Consider the following 16,530-nt stretch of genomic DNA (forward strand, 5'->3'; position numbering starts at 1 on the left):
CACGCCTCCACCTGAGTGGAAGATGTAGAGGCCACACCTCTGAAAGATGTTGAGGCCACGCCTCCACCTGAGTGAAAGATGTAGCGGCCACACCTCTACATTACATCTTTATTTATGATTAACACTGGTGATTTGCACAGATAGTGAGAGATGAAGAGTAACACACTGGGGTTTTAAGACAGAGATAATAATCAAAATCAAAATTGATGTTTAGCAGTCGCTGTAGAGCCGCTATCCAGCTCAGAAAAGATCGCTCTTCTTAATCTATTTGATCATCTCGTATTTTTACTTAACTGCTTCTATTGATAGAGACAGAGTACTTATACATGTTTTATTCAAATTAAAATACATTATACATATTTGAAAAAAGATGGGGGGTGTTCCCACTGCGAGGGCATCAGGAGGAGGAGGAGGTGGGGGTGTTATAAGCTGCTGTCCCAGTCGTGGTGGTACACACACACACACACAGCACAGTCCTTTAGAGTGACTTGAGAGACGGAAGAAACGGTCTCATCCAGAGGGAGAAGAGAAAGTTACATTGATGGCTGTTAACCCGCAGCACCTTCACCTGGCCGAAGTCACCGCAGCACACTTCATGACCGTGTGGAAACACTTCGACCGCCATGGTGAGTCAAACGGCCCTAAGGGGTCTCACATAAATCTATACATTAAGCAGCTAAAGCACTGAAAATATGTTAATCTTTCAATTCTGTAATGCTGTACATGTAACAGAAATAGGATTAATGTATAAAAAAAATTTACAGGAAACAAACAAATAAATAAACAACTAGAAAAAAAAAAGTTTTCAGCAATTAACCATCATAAAAAAGATGCAATTTTAATTAAATCCACTTAGAATGGAATAAAGGTGAATCTCTTACAGTTTGGAAGATTTTTTTTAGCCCATTATCTTACAGGATGCTGATTTTGCACTGCTCTGCAAAAAAATTCTTATCTTCCATGGACATGCCTGAGGGTCTGCAAATGGAAGATTAAATATTCATTCATGTTGAATCTGCTCACATGCCTGTGATTAAGAGCACGTCACTCCCGACTGGTACAAAAAAAAAAATTAATTAGTGTTAGAGTATTTTATTCTACAGGTCATGCTCAAATATAATGAAATGAATAGCATGAATCATCTTACTGATGGAAACCTGTAAACCACTTCCATATGAATTCCATATTTTTCAGATGCTGATTTATTTTCCTTATGAAATAAAATAATTTTCCTATTTAGAGTTTCATAAAAATGTGCATATTTATACCATTGATGAAATGTTTCCCTCTTGGGTGGACATTCTAAACCCTGAACCCACTGCATGTAAAGGAGGAGATCCTCTCAAAAATCAATAAAACTATATGAGAATCAGAATCAGAAAGAGCTTTAATGCGAGGTATGTGTGCACTTACAAAGAACTTGTTTCAATGGCAGAAGCTTCCAGTTGCACTTAAAAAAAAGAAGTAACATAGAAAGAATAATAATAATCAATAACAAAGGGAGCACAAATAATCCTTTCAGCCGTTCAAACCGTCCCCTGTAGTCTTCTGATGTTGTTGCTGAGCCGAACAAAAGATTATGTATTAGTACTTAGCCTGAGCTTGTACGGTGATCAAGTCTAAATAATATGCTCTCAATTTCTGCTGTTTCCTAGGAAATGGCTATATTGAAGGAAAAGAGCTGGAGAGTTTTTTCACGGAGTTGGAGGCAGTGCTCCGAGGAACCAGCACAGTGAGCATTAACCCAAACACACCACTTACTCGAATCTCTGTTTATCAGACAAGACACAATCAGAGTCGGAGGGTTCTGAATTATCTGGAGGTGCAAGCCTTGTGTCAGTGTTGAGACGTTCAATACCCTGCTTACATGGTTTTGTTATCATTCAAATGAACGAAGCAGGACTTTAAACTGTAGTAGCAGTTATCATAGAGTTATGAAATGACTAATGTTTGGGAGGAAAACCACTCTGAATTCATTCCATCTTCTCATTATCTCTATATAGTTTACGTTTCTGCTCTAAAGTTCTTTTGAAGAGTTTAATCCATTTAGAGTTCCACAATCCCTCCTAAAATTAAAAGCATCAGCAAACATTTTTGTCATCTTGATGTTACTCTATGTGAAATTACACTATAGTTGTAATTTGTCTAAATATCCTTTATTTGAACTTTTCCCTGATATTTTATGAAATAGTTATATATATGAAATATAGTTGGTGTTACTGAACCAAATACTGTTTTTTGAGGTGAGTGTGTGATAACATAAGCATGCAGGCTGCATGTTTACAATGTTAGACTGGTCACCTGGTCCCTTCTTCTTATATATTTGACCTGAATATGATACAATATTCAGTATGATACAAAATAATATGATAATTGTATTCGTAAGCACATACAATGTCTTAAATGATTCACGTAAAAACATTTGTGAAATCATCCAGTCTTATGATAGACGTAATGTTTTTGACTGCTACCTACATGATTTTATGTATTGTCCCACATGACTGAGTAAGAAGACAACAGCATGAATAAAGAATAATCATGCGGTTGTCTAATATGTCATGTGGCACATCCAACACAATGCAGCACAGTACATAAAATCATGTAGGTAGCAGTCAAGAGCTCAGTTCATGTTCACATCTCTCATAAGACTGGATGACTTGAGTATTTAAATATACTACAAGCAGTTACTGCTGATCCCCTGCTATAATGTTTTACACATAACAGTCTCTTCAGAAAAGTAGAATAAGAAAAAAAAAGCATGTGAGCAGAGGGTCTGCAGTCTGAAACACCATGTTGATAAAAAAGACCAGAAGAGTCTGACCAGACTGAACAATACACCAACAATAGCAGCAGATCACATCAAGTTCCTCTCCTGTCAGCCAGGATCAAGTGTCTAAGAGACACATTCAAGCTGGACAATGCTAAGAAATTTCTTGATTGATTTCTTTTAACTGTCCAATTTGCATGAGTCTCTAACCATAATAATAATACAATAATAATAATAATAATAAATAATCCTGTTGATGGCCATCCTGTCAGCTCCTATGCAGTCTATCCACCTCAGCAGTTGACATGTTGTACATGCAGAGACTGTTCTGCTCACCACGGTTGTAAAAAGTAATTATTTGGGTTTATATATCCTTTAATATATTTTGGCACCTCAAACTATAACAAGGCATTTATACCCACAAAACCATCATTTTCCCAATGTTTTTTTGCTCTTTGTACCATTCTAGAGACTGTAAATTGTTATGTAATGTAAAAAAAAATACCAACAGATTTAAGAAACACCAACCTGTTTGGTACCCACAACTATGAAACTATTAAAGTCACAAAGATCACATCTTTTCTTCCTTTAGATTTTTGATGTGATCATTAATTGCACCTCTTGAGCTCTGTATACCGAGTAAAATTATAGATGCCTTACTGCAAAAATTACTTCAAGTTAAAGGTTACCAATTCCAATATGACTTGTAAATGTAAATGTGTAAATGGTTAAAGTATGTGATTTGAACAGTACTTGAGTATTTGACTCATATTGAATGTAGGCTCAAAGATGCTCTAGTCCTCACTTGAATAAATATTCATTGTGACTTGATGCACCTCTCATTCTCAGAAAGAGGCTGAAATTTACTTGACCAGCAAATGCTGGTCGCTCAAAGACAGCAGATCTTCAGCAGATGAGCAAAATGTAATTGGTAACGGTGACTGTCATTTAAAACATTGTTGCATAGAAGGTTCACATACTGACTCATAAATGTAGTTGAGCAAAAAATAAAAGTTGTTTATTTCTTTGATACTCAGTAAAACTAGAAAGTAAACAAAAATATATGCCACATGATATACGCCACATGAGTGATTGATTGGACAACTGCATAAATGTGGAGGTGTACAGGTGTTTCTATTGAAGTGGGCAGTAATTGTGCCTCGATTGAATTATAGCCTTGTTTCATCACTTATTGTGTGAGTCCTAAAATGGCCAGTAAATGTACATAAGCCCTTACCATTTTTTTGCAGTCAATAAAATTGGTGTTTATGGGACCTGTTTATTTTATCATGCTTAGTCCACTGCATGTGTACTATTAAGGTATGGATTTGTATTGTAATGTTTATTGATGTGACAGACTGGTATTAATTCAGCATATAATGTATGTTGCACTGCACAATGCATCTTCCAGCCAGCCATTGATTCCAGGCTAATGCTCCATATTTGTGTTTTGGGATTTAAGGATTCTGCAAATGGCGCTTTAAAAGAGAAGATGCAAGAGTTCATGAAGAAAGTGGAGAAAAATGCAGATGGGAAGATTGAGATGTCAGAGGTACATCATTCTCACTTTTTACATTTCCTGAGTAAGAATCTAAATCTTGTAAAAAAAAAAAAAAAAAAAAAAAGGAAAAAAAAGACAAAAGCAAGCCCATATTTTTAACACTGCATGAATAAAACATTAGTTGAAACATTTGCAATAACACATGACTTGCTTAGGCTTATGAAGCTTCATCAGACACTTGTGATAGTATTGACTGGGTTTTATATTGTCAGCATTGATTTTCTTTAGAAAGTATGTGTATAGATCAGGCTACCCCTGTATATAAAACAGAATATAAAGAAGCAAATAAATCACCAGTGAACATTAGATGAATGTCAAATGGCATTAGTGTCACGATGTAGAGCGGTATTCATTTACAGATGAACTGAACATAATGAAAGAGAACAAGCTACATTTACATGATCATTTCTGTGAACTTGATCTACACCAGGGGTCACCAACCTTTTTGAAACTGACAGCTACTTCTTGGGTAACGATTAATGTGAAGGGCTACCAGTTTGATACACACAATTTTCAGTTTGATCCGAAATAACAAATTTGGTCAATTTACTTTTTATTATATGTTATTATTATTAATTAATGATATTCATCTTTGTGAATACACTGATCATGTTAATGATTTCTCACAATAATTATGAACAATGATTCAACAGCTATTTTTTGAAAAGGCCCGTGGGCTACTCATGCAGTCCTTGCGGGCACCATGTTGGTGACCCCTGATCTACACCAATATGACCACTGATATACAGAGACATTTATACTGTCCAGACCAATCTTTGGCTTACAAACTCAAATTCTAGAGTTGTTTAGTTCTGTACTACTTAAATACATAAAAAATACATAAAAGTACATAAAAGTATATAATTAGTGAATATGAGTAAATTATTAGAGTAAATGTCAATTTGATGGGTATACTACTGTATGCTAGGCTTAAGAATTCGACAAGAATGTATTCACATCTTTCTGAGCATAATAATGGAGAGAAATTGAAAGCTTTAGGTCTCCTGATGCTTAAAACTTTGCTTGTGGACACAGTTTAGGTTATGTTCTTACAGTTATGAGATTGTGTATGTTGTGGCACAGAAAGCTTTGCCACCAAACATATGCTTTTGAAAAGCTGAAAAAAGTTTAAGTTCCTTAAACATGTCCATTATTCATCTCCTTCAGCAAGATTTGTGACTTGTTAATCTCATGTTAGCAAACTAGCTTCTAACTAGCAAGCTAAGCCTGCTAAATTTTTAGTTAGCAATCTGACATGATTAGTTGCTGTTTAGCTGAGATACAATAGTTGGTACAAAGACAGAGCTTCTCCTCCCATTTGTGGTTTGAGATGTGGTTAAACCGTTGTAAAACACTAAAGTATCTAACTGTGATAATGCACACAAGCAATAATCAGGCACACAAGCATTAAACTAGCATTTAATTTTGGAGAATGTGGAAATGTAAATGGTTGGGTGGAGAACACTTTATTGCTTTAAAGCAAAAAGTAAGATGATAATTCTAAAAATAAATGCTTGTATCGAAACAGGAACTCGCCGAGAATATCACTATCGCTGTTGGAATAAATCGAACTAGAAAACACAGGATATTCAATGATAAGTCTCTTTAAAGAGTGTTTCCTTGTTTGCCACTGTGCCTGGATTAGCAGCTTTTTATTCTAGTATGGAAATTAGGGTCACTGGTTAAAGCTCACTGAGATGTCACATAGACAGATGAGGTTGCTGACGCTCGAAAACAAAACCCACTAATCCAGAAAGAGATTGCATATCTCGCTCGACTTCTCTGTTTTTCCCTCCATCTCCCAAGTTCCGCATGGATGCGTTTCTTCGTGAACCTTTTCGACTCTGCCAGCACATTGCATACATTCCATTATTTATTTGTAGTGTGTATTTTTACAGAGTGCCTTATAAGTGATTTCAGGTTATAGAATTCAGGCTAAGCTTGAAAGTGCTAAATACTGACAGGGAAAAAAGACATGCAAGACTAAATGTACACAATTTTACCAGATAAAGACAGAGAAAAAAAAGACAGCAAAACCAGTTATAACAAAACAGCAATTAAAAATATAGACCTACAAGCTAGCATTATGCATGTACAAGGTGGAGGTGGTATCCAAAGGTTTCGAGACTAATGGTGCTGACCTATAATGTCAAAACCATTCGGCAACTTGTGCATGATGATCATCGGAGAAAGATCTGCACAATCTCAGATTTGCCTCCTGCTGACTTCACCCTCTGCCTGAAGATAAGGATCCAGCATGAATCACAGAAGGTGCTTGACACACTTCTAAAATAAGTCTTCTAAAACACATTCCAGAAGTGGCAGGAACGATAGGAGCACTGTATTGCCTATTGTGAAGGAGACGGTTTGTAAATGTTAATAAATGAAATACTTTCTTGTAACAGAGCTAAGTTTTGAAACGTTTTTGATACCACCTCGTACATTATTATACTATAATTTTATTATATTCATTACCCGATTCTTGCACATTGCTACATCGCATTCATATCAAATGGGATAACATGGAAGGAATTTATACTGGCTAATACAGAATAGGCTTTTAGATTAATTTGGAGGATTTCAATTCATTCGCTGAGCCAGTACATTTCACAAGATAAGAATCCACGATGAACTGTGACTATTTTACACCTCTAAATAAGTTATTATTCTAAATACAAACAAGTGACAGATGAACGCTAAACAATAAGCCATTTTAATGGCACATTAATCCTTATGGCTTATCGAATCATGTAGGACGTAAGACAATTTTAACAAGCTTAAGAGACAGATTAAAGAAAGAGGGATGTGCTGAAGGAAAAGGCAAAACAGGAAAAGGGATAAGACCAGAGAAAAAGTACAATATTATTAAAAAGGTGGTAAAAGAGATAATAAAGATCATGCAGAGAATAGAAAGGGAGATGGGTAGTAGACGAAGCAAAATAGAGCAAGGGTACACTGAGTAATAGAGAACTGTAGGGCAGAATGAGGCGAGGAAAAATAATAAATGAGAAAGAGGGAAAGATAGCCAGAAGAGAAAAGGCTAAGATAAAAAAAAGAAAGGATGGCGGTGGGGAAACTGAATTAAAACGGAGATATTAAGATAGGGAGAGATGAACAAAGATGAAGGAGCATGGGTGGAAGAAGGGGGTGAGATAAAGGGCAAAGGAGGAGAAAAAAATAAGGCAATATAGTGGCAAGAGGGGAAGAATAGAAATACGTCTTCTTTGTATTATTATGTACGATATCCTGGAAAGACTGTTAGCATACTAACATATTTCACTAAGCACTGTAAAATCTCTTTAAAACATTTAGGGATTAGTCTACTCGGGCGGACATCAGCCCTGATTTCCAGGCCACTGGACCTCCTGGTGTGCGAGTAACATGGCGGAAACAGCGAACAAAAACTAAAGTGATGTGTTTGAAATGCGATGAAGGCTCAAGTGCTGAAGGTTTTCAAGACTTCACTTGTTTAGCTGAAGTGAGTTTAGGCATCTTGGCTTGTGTTAAAATCATATCCCACAGTTATGAAATAGATGAACCCATTGCAAACCTCATTGCTATGGTGTTGAATTATCATGTTTGGTAGGAGGTCAGTCAGAAACGCGATAACATCAAACATGTAAGAACAAATAGTATATTGAGAAGCAGCCTGTGTGACAAATGGGTTTTGCTTCAGATTTTAGCAAAGATTATACTGTACCTTATTTAGGATTAATACTGTGACTGTGCAGAGGATTATAGGGGCTGTAGTTGAAGGTGTGACCTTTTCACGTGATCCTGATATCACTGCTTTATCGGTGCAAGGAAGTTTAATACACGTGTAAACCTGTCTCTTAGCGCAAATGTCTGTAAGATGATGCTTCCACTAAATCTGACATATACAGTCTGCTTTTCTCTTGCATGGTGCTCTGTCTTCGCTCTAGTTCACTGAAAGCTAATTGTGTATTCCCAGAGCCCTGGAGATGCACAATAGACTGAGCAAACATGTTTGCTTTAAAGCACCAATGGAAAATTTGAATTTAAGGGACAGATATAGAGTGACAACAGCATGGGAGTCACCTTAGAGAACGTTGGGAAGTTATATAATCAAGTGAGCAGCGTTATACCGAATGCTCTGTAAGAAAGATATAGCACATGAAGTGCTTTCTGCAGTCCAAAAATGTATTTTCCTGAGCTGAACGAGAACCCTGAGCGTTAATGGCTGTATGAGAAACCATTTCTGCTCTGAATACAATGATGTAGTGTACCCAAATAAGACAACCGCGTGTGCGTTGATAGCTTCCATTACTTCAAGTTACAAATGTGTAAATACTGAGAGGATTAGATCAACAGTTTTGAATACAATACAGACAAGTGATTTAGATTCATGAACAGCCTGATGAAGCCTGGAAATGAATAATATATATATACAAACTAAGCAATGTCATGGAGCTTTGACCTCAAATACTATCAGTATCAGTACATGAGTGATTCTCTTCCTCAACAGAGTACAGTATTTTGCAATTCTTATAATCAATATGTGATGACCAACAGCAAAACGAATCACCATCTTTAGGAAACCACCCTGATGTCCCTCCATCTGATTTCATCATTGCAGTTCCATATAAAATGTAAGGTTCCAGTCACATTTACCTGAATTTAAGATTCCTATTAATGTTGGAAAAAAGATATACATTCATTAAAACATGCATACATAGAAAACATAGTTAAATGCAGTAGTTTGGGAATCTGTAGAAAACATTGAAAAGTGAATTGAACTAAACTGAACAGAAAGTTAAGTAGACAGATGGCTAGAGAGCTTTGGTGTCCAGAGTATGAAGAGTTTTTCTCTTAGCATGGTTGGCTTTTCGGTACGAGAGGAAGAGATAACAGAGAGCATGAAATGGGTTTCTGTCAATCACGTCAAGAAATCACAGGCCTTACAGATTCACTGTATGGACTGTGAGCTGTGGAGTCTGTGTGTGAAGGATGGTCAGGGTTGAGAAGTTACATTTGGGGATGTAAAATAATTAAAGGCTTATGTGTTTATGTGTGTGTGTGTGTGTGTGTGTGTGTGTGTGTGTGTGTGTGTGTGTGTGTGTGTGTCTGCAGGTGATTTGTTTTTTAATATAGAAAGTCAGTTTTCCTTACATTTGCCTGACCCAAAATATCCGATCCTAGACCTAAAAGTAAATCCAAACATCTTGATGGATTTTCAAGTTTTATTCACTCCCTGTGTTCTTTCAGCTGGCTCAGGTTCTACCTACAGAAGAGAACTTTCTGCTGTGTTTCAGACAATTTTTGGGATCCAGCATTGAATTCATGACGGTATTAAACACACACACACACACACACACACACACACACACACACACACACACACACACACACACACACACACACACACACACAGAGAGTATTTCACAGCGTTATTTCACGTTAATGGGCTGCAGGATACAGAAACTCTGTGTTTGTGTGTGTGTGTGTGTGTGTGTGTGTGTGTGTGTGTGTGTGTGTGTGTGTGTGCGTGTGTGTGCGCGTGCGTGCGTGTGTGTGTGTGTGTGCGCACGCAAGGTGAAATAAGGTGACATGATGCAGCAAAATGTGTGCACAATGAGGGCTATGGGGAAAAAAAAGAGGACTATATGATTTATGTCTAATATTTTTGTCCAGTATTACATTCATAAATTGTATTAAAATGTAATTACCAAAGTAACGAGGTAATTTATTAATGTCAATAAAATGTTTTTTACTTCATAGGCATGGAGGAAATACGACACGGACCGCAGTGGATTTATTGAGGCTAATGAATTAAAGGTAATAATAAAAAATAAACAAGTATAATAAACAAATAAATAAACCAACATTATGCACTAATTACAACTGCTTTGTTTTTTAAGAGTTTCCTGTGTGACCTCTTGAAAAAAGCGAACAGACACTATGATGACAAAAAGCTGAATGAGTACACACAAACTATTGTAAGTAGTGTGACACACACACACACACACACACACACACACACACACACACACACACACACACACACACACACACACTATGTTAATAGTACAAGCAAAGTTCTGTATTATTGTATTTATTGGTGCATACTGATAATATTTACTTTAAATATTGTATTTAAAATTATTGGCACGTTTGGTAAAGGTGAACAGACATTTTGATGCAAAACTATTTTTACTTTTCGCACATATACCAGGGTAAAACTGATACAATGAAAAGGATACAATTAGTAGTTCCAAAATTATTGACCCCCAAAGAAATACTTGCAATTGTGCATTGTTGAACCAAACACACTTTTCAATCAACAAAGAAATTATTAAATCAGCACAACAGCAATGTTTTAAAGAGACATTCCTAGTTTCTAACTTAATGGCCTACTTTAAATAGGAAATCAATACAATATGAGAGAATTTAATAAACACTAAAGCAAGAATCACATCAGTGTCAAATTCTAAAACCTCAGGTGCATTTCTTCGAAGAAGAAATTTGGACCTGTCTTTTTCTAACATGAAAAGTGAAGACTGATCCTTAGGCTGGAATTTGATCACATGTATATAATCTTGAGATATGTAAACTTGAGATATGAAACAATTTCTGTGTGAACCAACTCAAAACATGACAAACATACAAACTATCATGTTTATGAAGCACATTTATAATTGGTATGAAATCAGAGTCTTGAACAATAGTATTGAATCAAGAAAACCCACAATAGCACTCCAGTAGATGATTAGCTTTGCTGAGACAACTGTCCAATATCCAGTCAATTCATAAAAAAGCAAGGTGGTGTTGTCAGCATATATGCAAAACCTTTACAAATGCTCATACATACAATATGCTCATAGGGTAATGCATAAATGATTTGCAAAACAGCTAGCGAAGGGGGATGAAACATTAAATGGTGCAGGAGAACCATTTTTTGCATTTCCATACTCAATACCTCAACCATTAGCACTAAAAAAACCAAGATCTGGAAATTGATGCCTAAAGCTTCATCCAAGAGCAACCACTTATATACATGTAAAGATGCCACACTTTGGGTCAGTAGATTTCTTTTTTTATTCTGCTTCCGCAGAATGTCTTCAAAGTATACCATGTCAAGAGCAGTAGAACAAGCCACATGTATTTAACTGGATCTATTCTTATTGTAGAGCTTTAACTCATACACTACATGGGCAAAGGTTTGCAAACACTTGAATGTAGTAATCATACTGTATATGGTTTTGAATATTATTGCAGATTTATTTCTTCTTCTCTTTTGCAGTTAGCTCCACTCATCATGGAAAATCTCTAGATTTTTGCAGTTGGCTGTGAAATCTTTATTTATTCAGCTACATGAGCATTAGTATGATCTGGCATGATGTTGGTTAAAAGGAGGCCTGGGGTGCAGTCAGTGATCCAGTTTATCCCAAAGGTGTTCAAAGGTCAGGGATCTGTGCAGGACACTCAAGTTCTTCCACTCAGACTTAGCAAATTGTGTGTTAATAGAGGTTGTTTTATTCCTGCTGGAACATGTTTGAGCTATGTTATTCTAGTAAAAGGAAATCTAAATCTTAGGACTACCCATCCAATTGTGTACGGTTAGGTGTCCAAAAACTTTAGGCCATAGAGTGTACCATGCCAGACTAACCTGAGAATACCAGCATTTGGCACATTTCTGGGACCAGGTAAACTGGGAACACATATAAAAAAAATTCCTGTAATACAAAACAGCTGTTTGGAAACAGCTATAAAATCCTTGAGAACAGAAATTTCCATCCAGTTGGTGGTCAAACAAAATAAGGGGCTCCTAATACAAGTTATATTAACCACAGCATAGTGCTAATGCTCACATATTACTGACTCCATGACAAAACAGCTGAAAAGCCAGGCAGGGTTTACAAGAGGTTCAATACAAACATGCTTATATTCCTGGTCCGTGCATAGACACACAAAACATTAAACAGTCTGCCAACTGTCGCAGTGCAAAAAAAAAAGAAACACTAACTAGGAACCTGTTGCTGATCCGATCCTACAGAAACTCATTGGTACATTGTAAACAACAAGCTTGCCATACAATGATGCCAATCACTGTGAATGGAATAATAAATATTACATTTATTCACCTATAGTTTCCTTTATACCCATGCAAGTTCTATATTTCCGGTTCTTCCAGGAAACAATAGAAACCTGTAGAAATAAGAGACACCTCTGGGATATTTGAGAAACCCAAATACCTCTTTCCAGCAAAGTGAATCCCCAGTGAAATAGACACCAACAACGAACATAAAAAAAAGTCTTCTTTTTGCTCTTTATGGAATGTAGGATTTTTGTTAGAGCATAATTGACATGCTTTGGATTCTAATTAAGTGTTTGTAAATACTTACAGATTGTAAATGATTTACTGTTCTGTTTCATATTACAGCTGAAGATGTTTGACCTGAACGGCGATGGAAAACTTGGACTGTCCGAGATGGCCAGGTGAGAATCTGAAATGTATGTGTGTGCCCTGTTCAAACCAGGGCCAGTTCTAGCCAATTATATTAGGGTGGTAGTAGCCCTGAAACCTAACCCAGTTCTCCAAATAACTAATATTTACAAAATTCAATACAAAATGATAACATTTTTATTATTTATTATTATTATTTTTTTTTTTTAAAGATTAGATTTTTTTTCTCAATTCATCACTTAACCAAAGACAGTATCAGAACATTATATAACCACTTTTCTTAATTGGCATTAAAAAATTACAAACTAACAAAAAAGTCTAACTTTAACTGTAACTTTGTTTGAGTGGGCATGATTTAAATGGGCTAAGGGTGGGCTAAGCGTACCCCCTGCCCACTGCAGCTTGCCCTGGTTCAGATCTAATTGACTGTTTGGTAGCTGGTCTACACAAAACAGGGAAGTAAGCATTTTCGTTTCGTGGCCCTGCATGAGCAGGAAACAATGCTTTGACTTCATATATCACTGGAAGAAAACACAACTCTGGACATGAGTTTTTATGAGACACAGTAGACTAAGCTTCAGACTGGGAGACATTGGGAAGATTGTAGAAGCTTTAGCAAAAAGATGTTTTTTTTTCTGTATCTATCTGAACATTTTCTCAGAAATATGACTGTGTGTCTCCAGGCTGCTTCCAGTACAAGAGAACTTCCTGCTTAAGTTCCAGGTAAACTTTATTTTTGTGAAGGACTTCAGTATTACTGTTTACAGTACTGAGTGTCTCTCAGGCAGACTTGTGTGACGCCAGATTAGTTTTTTTGTCCATTTGCATGTCATCAAATAAAGAAATTTGGCATAACATTTTTTCCTTTTCTTCCATCATTTATTCCTCTCAAAATGTTCTGCTTGCTGTTGAACTGACGCTGATCTCTATGTTCATGCTAAGAAGATACCACCAAGCGCCAATCGCAACAAGTTCAAACCAGAGCGTGCGCACCACCCTGATTGGTGCTTTGCTGTGTGATTGACCAGTTACGTTTTTATCCACTCATAAATAAAAAGCGACAACTGATTTTGCAAAATAAAATACTTCAGTAAAGTACACATACATAGAATAGTTTTGGACAAACAGAACTGTTTTTTTTTTACCACAGTTTGGGATAATTTTGCTCCTAAGGCCAAAGTTTGAAGGCAAAGCAGTAGCAGAATCTGCATGCAATTTTAAAGGCTTTCGGCGGATTGGCACATCTGAATCTACATCAAAACCTGACCTGAAAAGCTTTTTGCTTTCTATATTTTATACAGCTTTCTACCATTCAATGAAATATTAAACAGTCAAAGAGAGCGGAGACGTTGCGGCGACTGCTGCTTCTAAATACATCTGTAGCACTTACTAGAACCGTGCACAGATTAAGATAAACCTTAAATTCAGTTGTTCACACAGATAAATGTACTGTTTTTTAGTATCAGCTTTGCTTCTGAATAATTAAGTCTGTACAAAAAAGAGTTTATATTTCCAGGGATTACAATGTAATGTCAATATGCAAAATGTCAAAATGCACCAAGTGCACGTGTGAATACTCATGCATTGTTCAGTTCATCTTCTTAATACAGAATATCCTCTTCTTTATTAGAGCTTCAAGCTATCCTCTGATGAGTTTGATGACATTTTCACTTTCTATGATAAGGTGAGAAATATTCTGTACTTCTGCTGTTGGGCGTCATTTGGGAAAGTGTCGCTTCAGCAGTCTTCTAGACTGTAATCGCAATACTCCATCATATTAATACAATACTGAAACTCGGAGACTGAATAATGTGTTTTCTCCCGCTTGTTTAAATCTTCACAAATCCTTTTTCTGAAGGTCTTCTCACTCAGCGTGTTTTATTGTTTCAGGATGGAAACGGATACATCGATGAACAGGAGTTGGATGCGCTGCTGAAGGATTTATACCAGAAACACAAAATGGTATTATTATTATAATATATATATATATATATATATATATATAAAAAGTCTGGTTTTAATTATGAGGTGTTCATTCCAACCGGCTAACAAATACTGGCATGATGTAGACAAGAGAAGAGAAAAACCTCTAAAGAAGCTAAACTTAGTAGGTAGATGATGCGTTATAATTTAGAAGCACTCCACATATGAAATATTAATGACATCAGTGTGTTTAACTGAATTCATACAACTTTTAAGTTTGAATTTAAAGCACAAGTCTAAACTTTACAGTTATAAATAAAATCTGACATTTAGACATGTCCAAAGAAGTACTTGTTGATGTGACCTCCCTTTTCACTGCACTGACTTTATCTGTGTGTGTGTGTGTGTGTGTGTGTGTGTGTGCGTGTGTGTGTGTGTGTGTGTTTATAAGCAGGAGGCTGATACAGATAGCCTGGCCAGTTCAAAGAAGAGCATCATGGCCCTGTCTGATGGAGGAAAGCTATTCCGTACTGAGCTGGAGATCGTTCTGTGCAAGGAGCCCACTGTCTGAGCTCTGAACTTTGACCCTGTCATTCCATTCCACTCAGCCTAGATGCATGTGCTTGTTCCCTTATTGAGCTTATCCAAACAAATGTATTTCATGTCACACTGAACTCTGTGACTCATTTAATATCTATATATATCTATATATCACTTTACATTTGAAAATTCTGAACTACAGTGATATGATTAGCCACTGTTTAATTTCTCTGCTCTCACTCCATTTTGAGATTTCTATTTCTCTTTATCTCCTTCCATCTCCCCCCCTCCCTCTCCCCCCCTCCCTCTCCCCCCCTCCCTCTCCCCCCCTCCCTCTCTCTCTCTCTCTCTCTCTCTCTCTCTCTGTATCTATCTATATCTATCCATCTTCGCTGAAATAAATATCCGAGGACAAACACTGCTCCTTTTCCTTTCCTTCTTTTCTATGATCCACCCACGTTAAGCATCACTACTGAGAACCTTCTTCTAACGCCAGTCTTTTTCAGTTATCTGTCCGTCTCTACAGCACCATGATGCTGCCACCACTATGCTTTACCATGAGTTTGGTGATACACTGTTAGTATTCTAACACCCACTTTGCTTTGCTACAAGAAAAGAAAATGGCCAGAGAGGCTTTTTATCCACATTTATAAATTTATTTATAAATTTATACTATATGGGATTTGGGTATTTATTAATTTTTTTTATATATATCAGACAAAATCTGTCTGCCAATCGGAAACCTAGTAGCTTTTCTGATACCACAGTAATACCACAGTAATTTCTACTAGTCTACAGATCTACCATTTCCCTCATTCTCCAAAATCACCACAGAGAACAGTGATGTATTTCCAACACTGTTTTCAGCAAAAATATAACCAGCATTTAGCATCAGCTTATGTCACCTATAACAGGTGTCTATGATATAATAGTTGCTGGCCGTAGCTAGTGATAAAAAATAGTGAATTATTGTAATAAGCGTGAAATCCTCCATAATCAACTTGATTTTAAAATGGAGAGTAAGAAGGCACACGTGTGCTGGTTGATGAATGTATTAATCCATGCACTCTGAGGACTTGTGAGATAAGAGTTTTGCTGACGGCACACTCTAACGGAAGGAACTGATCTCTATTAACAACTAATCACGGGCGAAGCATGGCCCATTTTTCACAGAGATAACTCCAAAGACAACTTCTATAGGACAAGGACGAGTTTTGTGTTGGGAAACAGCGAAGTGCATGCACACACACACACACACACACACACACACACACACACACACACACACACACACACACACACACACACACACAC

The 16,530-nt window shown here is 36.7% G+C and overlaps 1 protein-coding gene across 2 annotated transcripts; it reads left to right on the forward strand.

The window, feature by feature from the left end:
- The first annotated feature begins 152 nt into the window (after positions 1–152).
- Positions 153–15,519, forward strand: LOC310736203 (calretinin-like). 2 transcript variants are annotated; one of them, XM_083559573.1, is made up of 11 exons: positions 153–626; positions 1,656–1,732; positions 4,230–4,319; positions 9,555–9,635; positions 10,068–10,124; positions 10,208–10,285; positions 12,730–12,785; positions 13,437–13,476; positions 14,384–14,437; positions 14,644–14,715; positions 15,128–15,519. In XM_083559573.1, the coding sequence occupies exons 1-11, from the start codon at positions 542–544 to the stop codon at positions 15,245–15,247; spliced, it is 810 nt and encodes a 269-aa protein (XP_083415699.1). In that variant the 5' UTR covers positions 153–541; the 3' UTR covers positions 15,248–15,519. The 2 variants fall into 2 exon arrangements, with proteins under 2 accessions (XP_083415699.1, XP_083415700.1); XM_083559574.1 differs by having other exon boundaries at positions 155–626; positions 15,131–15,519.
- The last annotated feature ends 1,011 nt before the right edge of the window (positions 15,520–16,530 follow it).

The sequence above is a fragment of the Silurus aristotelis genome (assembly GCF_946808225.1).
Source record: "Silurus aristotelis genome assembly, chromosome: 13".
Classification (NCBI taxonomy): Eukaryota; Metazoa; Chordata; class Actinopteri; order Siluriformes; family Siluridae; genus Silurus; species Silurus aristotelis.